Consider the following 10,756-nt stretch of genomic DNA (forward strand, 5'->3'; position numbering starts at 1 on the left):
AAAACCAAACCAAAGCAAAAGTGATAAGAAATTTGAAGATATGGACTGGCCCTTTCCTATTAGTACTTAAGTTCTTTACATACTTGGTACATAGAAGGCAGTCAATAATATTTTCTAAGTGAGCAAGGGGGATAACATTCTTTTGCTATATTTTGGAATCATTTCATATAGAAAAACCAAAACCTTTCTATACTCATGTAGGTTCTCAGTGCCAAAACCAACCAATCTAGCCATTAGCCAGAGTATCTAAATTGGATAGTGTAAGACCAGTACTAAAAATGGAAAACCAGAAGGGAGTGTCTCCCAGATGTCTGTATGAACACATGTCACAGTTGGGTGTTGAATACAGTGAATGTGCTGATTGTTCTCCACTGGTGGAGCTCGTGTGTGGTAGTTTGTCAAATGAGGAAAACAAGTTGAATCATAAAGGGAAAAATACCTCTCCCATCCCCATCTGCCAGGGCTACCCAAGGAAATCCAGGAGATATGGGAGATGCTTAGTCTCAGGAATACTAAGACCCTCATATTTAATTTGGTTGATAGGTGAAATATAGTTCTCTGGCGATCCATTTGATATTGGGCAAGATATGCTTTAATAGCAAATCCCTTTCATTACGGCTTCTAGGGTGATGTTTGATGGTTTTAATTAGGAAGTGTTATGCCATGTTGCATAATGGAAAGTCTACTTTCAGTCCAGATTCCAAGCAGGAAGTAATCCTTCCCAGCAAAATGTGTTTAAGATGCTCCTTCCATGGCTGGGATACTGACACAATACTGGTTAGGCCAGAGAGGACAGCCCCCCACACCTCCCCAGGACAACAAGAAGCCACTCACAGAGAGAACTCAGGCTAGACAGGGACATACAACCCCATAGAGCCTTTCTCAAAGATTAGTGGTAAGGCAGGTACCTGGAACAGGAAGGCTTCCATGGAAATTTGTCAATAGACTTGTTGCTTAAAGACTGTACTTGATTCAGTAAAACATAGACCAACAATGAAGAATTTGGGAAGGGCTCCAAAAAAATGGACATGCAAAAACAGAACAATAGAATTTAGGGTATAGAAGAGGATCCCCAAGTCGTGGAAGAAAAACATAATTTTAATTCAAACTGTTTCCTAGACCACCCTGGTCAGAGTTGTTATTAGTTCCTTAGAGAGAATGATCTGGAGAGTTATATGTCTCCATATAACTTTTGGAATTTATTGTACATATAATATGTAAATATGTATGTGTATGTAAATATATATTTATATGTGTACGTATATATCTATTTATGTATAGAGCTTACACAATTCTCTTTACAGAGTAGGCGTTTATTAATCTTAACAGAGACTGTTGCCTTCATAAAATTCCAAGTTTAAAACCATATTTATGTATTATATCTGTCTATTTTCTCTTACCTATCATCCATTTATGTATGTATCTTCAGGCCACCTGGGCCTTATTTGTTCCAACAACGAATACTCTGATATCTAGAGTAGGCAAAATCAGCTGTGTAGTGCTCCTGAGTTCTGACACACTGAATATTTTTCACTGAATATGCCATGCCATACACTATCACAAGCATAAAGTCATGGTAAATAGTATATAAGGGGAACGTGGCAGGGACTGCAGACCTGATTTTGGAGGAATCCAATGTCTATCTAATGCGCTCTCACAGTACAGTGGTTCAGTTATACATATATATACAAATATTTATGTTCCTCTTTTAACATTCTCTTCCATTATGGGTTATTACAAGATATTGAATATAGTTCCTTGTGCTTGGAATGTATTCTTCTGGAGATAAGCATGTCATCTTTTCAAAGATATGTTCAGAAGGTTAAAATAATTAAACAGGATATTCCAGAGCCTAATCTTAGTTAAGGGCAGAAGGAACTGGATTTTATTTGGAACAGTTCCTTATTTAAATAAATATTTACTGAATTGAGCAAGCAGAGGCACTTGCATCTAAAATTTGGAGAGGAATTAGGAGAAGGAACAAATGAGAAACACAGAGGAAATAGTCTGACTTTTCAGTGGTCAGTTTTAAATTCTGTGCTGGTGCGTGTGCATTTCAGACATGATACAAGGGAAGAGTTGCAGATAGAATGCATCACTCTTCTGGAGTCATTTTGCTGTTAACCTCTGCATCACAGCCTCTAGGAGAGAGCCACAAAACATTGTTGTATTAAAAAATTATTCCCGTGTGACTCAGTGACTCTTTTCTTCAGAGATACTTTATTGATCAAGATGAAATAGAGCCAAGTTAAATCTGACAACTCAGTGAGAAATATTGCTACAATTAGTGTGGTACTAAAAAAAATAAAAATAAAATAAAGGATGATTGGGTTAAAAGACAGTATCCCTGGGCTCAGGTCCCCACTCCACTGTTACCCAGCCATTAGTGGTGTGATACACCTCTCAACTTCTATTATCCTTAGCATCCTCTTTCAGAAATGAGGGTGTTCAATCTCTAGGCTTTTTCCCTAATTTAAAACATCTTTGATTCTCTCTTAGATTAGAAATTTTTTCTTCAAAATACTTTCATTTTACCTCCTTTTATTTAAATGAACTTCAGTTGAGTTATACCCTGTGGCAAATATTAAAAAAAATCATTATTTTCTAGAATTTCGTAATTGATTCAGTCTTAACATCTCTCAGAAGGATGGAGAAGAGAGAAACACTTATGGAACACTTCTTATGAGCCAAAGCTTCACATCTATTTCATTCTCGAAAAAAGCCTTATGAAGTGGAAATTTTCTCCATTTACAAGGAAGGAAACAAAGGAGTCAAGTAACATGCTGCAGGCCACTGAGCAGATAAGGGCTGGGCAACACCAGGCCCCCCCTCTCAGGTCTGTCTGATTTAAAAGTCCATGTTCTTTCTAGAACATGATTCTGGCACTGTGTAAAAAAAAAAAAGCATTCCATTTAACAGATAGAAAGACTGAGGTACAGAGAACCAGAGAACTTCCTTAATTTTGTAGTAAATTGGTATTTTTGGTGCCAGGAAGAAAACTCAAGGTTTTTGGAATAGAATGTAAGCTCAGACTGGAGGACAGGGTGCAAGAATATATCCTTTTGTATGATAACTTTATTTCTATTTGATGCCAGCATTGAATTTTCAGAGTTTTTAAATGGTGAGACATAAAAGAATTTAGCTTCTCGTATTGACATATTTTAAAAATTAAATTCTAGTAATACCCTTGGTGTTTTCTAGAGACCATCTCAGAAGGAACACACTTTTTTTTTCACACATACTGTATTTTATTTTTACAAGAGATAAATAAACTGACACCAAGCATTGTAAATGGATGACCACAACAAAAGCAACAATGATTGCAATTACCAAACATGAAACACACTCAGAATGAACACATTTTATACACTAGAAATTCGTGAAACTATTTTTTCCAAACCATGCATTCCAGTCTCCCTAGGTCCCCGATCTACTGCCTCACACATATATGATATTTGGAGTACGATAGGGCTTAATCGTGAACTTTATTTTTTCTTACAAACAGTGATTTTCTTATCTGGAATAATTTGTAATACTGCACAGTTCCATAGTTCCTCTTGCTTCAGGAAATAATTTTTTTCCCCCCTCTTAACTTCTCTTGTTTTGTTTTGTATTTTGTCCTCTGTGTTTGTGTTGCCTTTTAGCCCTCTGTTCCTTTCAGTGCATTTGGCCTGGTGCCAAATGAGAATCAGCACTTAGCCTGAGTATCATTTTCCAACACACAGAATCAGAAGGAAAACCCCGCCTCTTACACCCACTACTAATTACCATAATACTACAAAACTGACTGTGCTCATCACTTGTGAATGTTTGTTTTCCACAGCTCTCATTCCTGCAAAGAATGAGTTTGAGCCACGTGGAGAATATGCCTTTAGGCCATTCAAGTCCTCAAGGAGCACAGAGACCATCCTGGAAGAAATGGCTACTCTACTCAACAGTAGTTATTTTGCTATTACTTTGCTCCTTCAGTACACTAATCTTTACTTTTCTTCCACTCAAGGTAAGGAGACAACAGTACCTAAGGTTCCTATTTATTATACTCCTTTTTTCTTCTATAAGTCTAGTTATTATCATTGTCACTCAGTATTGTTAGAGCTAGTTGGAAGAAAGAGTCATGTGGGTTCAGATAATGTAAATATAATTCCAATTTTGTCATGGCAATATGGCTTTTGAGGCTTATCTAAGTGTTTAAGATGAAAGGTAGTAGAAAATACTAAATGTTAGTTGCAGAACTAAGTTAGATGGAATCAGTTAAATCAGTCAGTTGACAGATGCCTGTGGAGTGTTTTCTCCCTTTCTGGAATTCTGCTCTTGGTGGAATAAGTAGATGTAAAACACAATGCTTGCCCTCAAGGAATGGGGTGCAAGCTACACTCTTACTGAGGAAAAAGACACAAAAAGATAATAAAAGACAATAAGGTAAGTTACAGATGGTTAGCATATCTTTGAGGAGGGAAATGGCACTGAACTAGGAGTAAGAAGATATGGATTCTATGTCTCTCAATAACTAGCTGTATGCATCTGAAAGGTGTCTAATCTTTCTGGTTCTCAGTTTCTTCATCTGAAAAATGGTGGTAGGCAAATGGATTTGTTCATTATAATGTCCCTTCTAGCTATAAAATACAGTGATTAATAATTTAGCTAAGGACAGTATAGAACATAAATGCTTTAGGAGGTCAAGAGAGGGTCAGTGACTTTGGGCTAGGTTGATCAGGGAAGGCTTCATGGAGGAAAGAGGAAATACTTTCTTATTTGGGAAGGCCCTGATGCTTATCAGGAATTTCCCACTGAGCTCCAGTCCAAGTTGTGGGTCTAGTGAAGGGAAGGGGAGGTACATGAGATTCTTAGTAGAAACGTGACTGTTGACTACATAGCACTGACCAAAAAGAAAATAAAAGAAATGCTTTATTTAATTTAGGATTTAGCCAATTCCTGGGTACATCTAAAGATTCTGAGCCTTGCAAAGAATAAGGTAGTACATGCCCATCTCAGAAAGGGCTGTGATATGAAATCAGTGACTGTGGAAACATTTTTCTAAGGGGGATTTTGGTCAGTTAGAATTGTGGGAAGCAGCCGCATGGCACGGGGAAGCCGGCTCGGTTCTTTGTGGCTGTCTGGAGGGGTGGGATGGGGAGGGTGAGAGGGAGGGAGACAAAGAGGGAAGAGATATGGGAACATATATATATGTATAGCTGACTCACTCTGTTATAAAGCAGAAACTAACACACCATTGTAAAGCAATTATACCCCAATAAAGATGTTAAAAAAAAGAAAAAAAAAAAAAAGAATTTCAAAGATATGGTTTTACTACTTCAGATATTTGAAAGCACTTGAGAAAAGATACAGGAGGAAGCAGTACATTATAGCTGCTGATGTTAACTTAGAGCAAGTATAGCTTTGGGCAAGTTTTTACAACAGTAGCCCATTAATTTGTACACAAGTGAGTACAACAGAGGAAGTTGTAATCACATCCCCACTGTCTCAGGAATGTATCAAGCAGAGCTCTGAACTTTCTGGAACAGTGAAGCTTTGAGCAGAAAAGAAACTTGTCAGGAATTCTGAGTGTTTAGATTTCTGAAGAAGGGGAAGGGTGAGAATAGCAACAGCTTAAATCTGGAAGTGCCTTTTCCTTCTCCAAACATCACATCCTATTGGCCAGATGACTGTGAAGAACACAGGATATGTTCTGGGTGTCATCATTTCCTGTATGTGACTGGGGAACCAGTGCCTGGGAGAGAAGGAAAGTGCCTTTCTCAAAGGCAAAGGGAAGGAGGAGGGCTCATACTAGGATACTTCTTGCCAGAACTGAATTTGATCAATCCCCTGTGTTTGAACTCTGATTCCAGATTCTCTCTCCTAGACAATATGCAGCTTCTGCATGAAAGGTTCTGCCTCTAAAGGAATAGCCCAGAGTTTGTACCAAATTTGGGGAAGTTTGAAAGGTTTTCAGGATATTGTTCTGACAGGATGCCAGGGAGGCATAGTTCCCATGGGAAAAGCCAGTGCCTGGCTGACAGTGGAATGATATTAGCTCCTGTATTCCACTTTCCACTTGCCTGCACTTCTTTTTCCCTTTTGGCCACGGATCAGTATTTTTGGAAAAGAGGACTGAATGACTGGTGGGTGATGAGTCATTATGAGGTGGCCACTTCCACCTCCTCATAATGCTCCATGACCTTGGAATTTACATTATTTTAGTCTCCACTCTGGTTTTCATATACAAAATCCCACTTTCCAGCCTCTCTAGGCACTAATTCAAAAAGTGTTAGGAAGGTTGGCTCCTTCGAAATCAATCAACAGAAATTTCCCTGGGAGATTTCTTTTTTCCTTTTTTCCCCCTCTTCATTCAGAAGACGTTTCACTGAAAGAATTGGTTATGAGCCCAAGGAGTTGGTCCATCCCTAGATGAAAATAACCTCACCAAAATTGTCTCTAAGAAACCAAATGTCAGGAGAGTCCCCTGCTTCAATGAAATGAAGGCTACTTTCCAAAGGGAAAGTTGTGCTTGTACTTAAAAGCAGAGTAGATTCTATTTCCAAATGATTATCTGATTAGAGTTGGTTTGGAGAAATAATTATTAAGTTTATTTATTACCCCAAGTATGTAAATCTGGGCTTAAATCACAATGGGGTTACAAGAGCAACTGCTCCTTCTAAGCAAAAATAAATTAACTAAACTAAACTGAAAGTCCCATATGCTTCTTTATAAGTGGATACCCACTCTTTCGTCACCAAAATTAGAAATACAAACTGCTCCACAGAGCCGCAGGAGTGAGACTTTTGAGTCAGGCTCTGTTTGGATCTTAGCCTGGCCTCTCATCAGCTGCATGACCTTGGGCTAGTTACATAATCCTCTCCTTGTTTCCTCATCTGAAAATGTGTGTGTTGGTTATTTCACAGAGTTGTGGTAAGAATGAATGAGATAGTACAGTGCCTGACCCATGGTAGGCTCTCAGTGGATGGTAGCGATTCATATTTACACAATTATTATTAATGACTTTACAATGAAGATAAAGTTAAAAAAGACTTTTAGCAAAATGGGTATTCCTTGCTTATCTATTCCACTTCCTCAACCAAAGACTATGCCTCACTACCAAACAGAGGATTTTTGTGATTAGACAGATTTTCATTTGTGGCAATAATGACAGAATAGCACAGTGGTGGTTTCTATAGTTCTAAATAGACATGAAAGCAGCCTACAGGATTTCTGCAGTATCCAGGATTTCTGTCTCTGGCAATTAATTTGTCTGTGGCATTAGGCTTCTTCTCACACTCTTTTTTTTTTTTTTTTTTTTTTTTTTTTTGGGGGCGCGGGGCCCTCTCCCTGTTGTGGCCTCTCCCGTTGCGGAGCACAGGCTCCGGACGCGCAGGCTCCAGCCGCCCCGTGGCATGTGGGATCTTCCCAGACCGGGGCACGAACCCATGTCCCCTGCATCAGCAGGCAGACTCTCAACCACTGCGCCACTAGGGAAGCCCTCCTCACACTCATTCTACATGAGAGTAGACAACATAGATGTTACCTGTGGCACAGATTTTGGAACTCTTTTATATTTAGATTGTTATCCAATCCCTTCATGTGTTTAATCATGTCTTTCTAGAAAGATGATAAACTTTTTAAGAGGCAAGGACCATAGATGACATTAGTTTCTCTTGCTTACAATGCTAGTATAATGTTGGGAATGTAGGTGCTTAAAGTTTTAATTCTTCATTATAATCAGCATCATTATCAAAACACTAATACTTAATAAGCAGGACAAGACAGAATATCTGGGCAAAATCCTTTATAAGAATTACCTCATTTAGGGCTTCCCTGGTGGCGCAGTGGTTGAGAGTCCGCCTGCCGATGCAGGGGACACGAGTTCGTGCCCTGGTCCGGGAAGATCCCACATGCTGCTGAGCGGCTGGGCCCGTGAGCCATGGCCGCTGAGCCTGCGCGTCCAGAGCCTGTGCTCCACAATAGCAGAGGCCGCAACAATGAGAGGCCCGCATACTACAAAAAAAAAAAAAAAAAAAAAGAATTACCTCATTTAAACCCATAAACAACCTCAACAGGCTAGGTGCTGCTATTTCCCCCGTTTTATAAGTAAGAAAATTGGAGTTGAGTCCCTATCACCTGCCTATTATGGGTTAAACTAAATTGAATTTTAACATCTCTTCTAAGAAATCCCAAAGTAAGGATGAAATAATTGCAAGAGCAAAAGAAATTGTAGGAATCCAGTGATTTATCTCCTAGAACAGTGACTTCCCAACCTTTTCTATTGCACCTCTCTATCAACAAAATGTTCTTGAGTACAATCCCAATATATATGCTAATTTATTGTAAGTTTTATACAAGTTCTAATACTCTGTATATTAAAAGATACACACTAGAAATTTATAAGGATGAAGCAAATAATATGCTTAATGTTGTTTATCCACAGTGTAAAACCATTTTGCTTTTACCAAAATGTTATATAATATGCAAATATATAATATAAAGATTTCTAAAATAATTGAAATAATATTTTAGTAAAGTAATTTGATAAATGTGTTTATTTTCTTAATCTTAGTTTAACACTTTTTAATATAATAATTTGAAAGTTATAGTCTAGGTTAATTTACCTTATGGTCACCGTTTTGACCATCATAACTGAAAAATTACCTCATGAAGAGATATAGATCAAAATGGAAGAATGCATTTTTGAGTGTGCTTACCATGTTATGACACTAAATTTTAAATTCATTGTTCAATAGTGCAAAGTTCTTTTTTTTTAATTAAAATAATATTGTCCCAAGTTGGGGGCAGGGTGGTGGGATGAATTGGGAGATTAGGATTGACATATATGCACTAATATGTATAAAATAGATAACTAATAAGAACCTGCTGTATAAAAAATATAAAATTAAAAAAATATTGTCCCATCACTCCATTCATGATTTTTCTTCCTTCCTTAGACAACTTAAATTCCACGGTCTATAATTAAAATCCTTACCAAGGTGGCCTTTCCTTCATAGGCTCCTTTGCGTGTTCTTTCTTATTTCCTGACCTCTAAACATTGCAGTGCCCCAGTACTCCTGTCTGTCTGTACCCACTGACCTGATGCTCTTATACAGTCTCATATCTTTAAGCACCACATAGAAGCTGAAGACTCTTATTATCAGAACTCCTTAAATTCCATCCTTACAGATCTAACTACCTTCTTGACACTCCTACCTGGATATCTAATAAGCATCACAAACTTGACATATTTAAAAATGAACTCATGACACCTTTCCCCCCAATTTACTCCTCTTAAATCTTGCTCATTTCAGTGATTAACAGTTTTATCTTTCTACTTACTCATGCCCCAAATCTTGGTGTCATCTTTGTCTCTTCTCATTTTCTTATCCATATCCATGTCAGGAACTCCTGTTGGCTCAATTTCCAATCACTTGTCACCATCTCCATGGCTAGCACCTTGGTCAGAGGCACCATGCTTTCTTGCATAGATGATTACACTGATCTCTTAGCTTGTCTCACTGCTTTTGCTCTTGTCACCCTTTAATTTATTCCTAGCATAGCAGCCAGAGAAATCCTATAAAAGAAAAACTGATAATCATGTTTAAGCCCGAAAAGTCTCTTAAGGGCTTTGCCACAAGGAAACAAATGAACTTTACATGGTACAAAATGTGTGGGTATACCTTACCTTACTGCTAAGTATCGTAAAGCCTTTAGTATTTAAATATCTGTATTTATAAAATCAACCACACTGGTGGCTTCCTGTAGCATGTAAACTGTGGTATGTTGCAACAGTTTGAAACTGAGATCTCCTCGGGGTATTTCAGTCACTGTATATGATGCATGATTGTCTGAATATTAAATAGTGGAGACATTATCAATCTGAAATATAAATATTTCTATAGCTTAATTTGTTACTTAAAATAGAAATTCTATTATTTTCTTCTCACATGCCAGTGGACCATCTTGTGAAGTCACTGGGATGCAGAGACTATTATTTATAGAAAATTTCTATAGCCCAAGAGTAGGAGAGTCCAAAGGCAAATAGTTGTACTGTGGGTAGAGATTAGGTGGATGAAAGGAGTTCTTAACTTTTTCCTAGAAGACCCAGAAGGTAGCTGGGTAATGAAAGGTAAAGGAAGGCTGAGAGATCCAAAACAAGGGGGAGGGAGGGATTTCTTTATGTGGCTAGGGAAAAGAAGTCGGCTTCAGGAATCAGAGGCTCTAAATAAATAAATCAAGAAAGTTGTGACGGGCTTCCCTGGTGGCGCAGTGGTAGAGAGTCCGCCTGCCGATGCAGGGGGCGCGGTTTCCTGCCCCGGTCCGGGAAGATCCCACGTGCCGCGGAGCGGCTGGGCCCGCGAGCCATGGCAGCTGAGCCTGCGCGTCCGGAGCCTGTGCTCCGCAACGGGAGAGGCCACAACAGTGAGAGGCCCGCGTACCGCAAAAAAAAAAAAAAAGAAAGTTGCGACACTGTCATCATCCTGACCAATTCTCCTTCTTCCCCTACAGACTGCCAATGGGCCCTGTATAGCGAAGTTTGGTGAGTAACATGTCTCATATACCTCCTCTTTTACTTTCCTTAGTATTTGATGCAAAAGGCAAGCTCCAGAGTTAAGAAAGCATGCATTCTATTTTAGTCATCCTTCAGCTACTATTTATAACTGCTTATCTTGTGCCAAGAAATTGTCTAGGAGCTGAGGCTTCAGAGGTAAACCAGATGGACAAGCCCATGCCCTGATGAAGACTACATTCAAGGTCACATCTCTGGGCAGGAATG

At 38.7% G+C, this 10,756-nt stretch overlaps 1 protein-coding gene across 1 annotated transcript in view; it reads left to right on the forward strand.

The window, feature by feature from the left end:
- The first annotated feature begins 3,801 nt into the window (after positions 1-3,801).
- TNFSF18 (TNF superfamily member 18) overlaps positions 3,802-10,756 on the forward strand; it is a 9,522-nt gene continuing 2,567 nt past the window's right edge. Inside the window, exons 1-2 of the mRNA XM_007446754.1 lie at positions 3,802-4,000; positions 10,489-10,519. Of these exons, the coding sequence (XP_007446816.1) occupies positions 3,842-4,000; positions 10,489-10,519 (190 nt within the window). The 5' untranslated portion in view covers positions 3,802-3,841. The remainder of the gene's footprint in view (positions 4,001-10,488; positions 10,520-10,756) is intronic.

The sequence above is a fragment of the Lipotes vexillifer genome, unplaced genomic scaffold, assembly GCF_000442215.2.
Source record: "Lipotes vexillifer unplaced genomic scaffold, Lipotes_vexillifer_v1.1 scaffold685, whole genome shotgun sequence".
Taxonomy (NCBI): domain Eukaryota; kingdom Metazoa; phylum Chordata; class Mammalia; order Artiodactyla; family Lipotidae; genus Lipotes; species Lipotes vexillifer.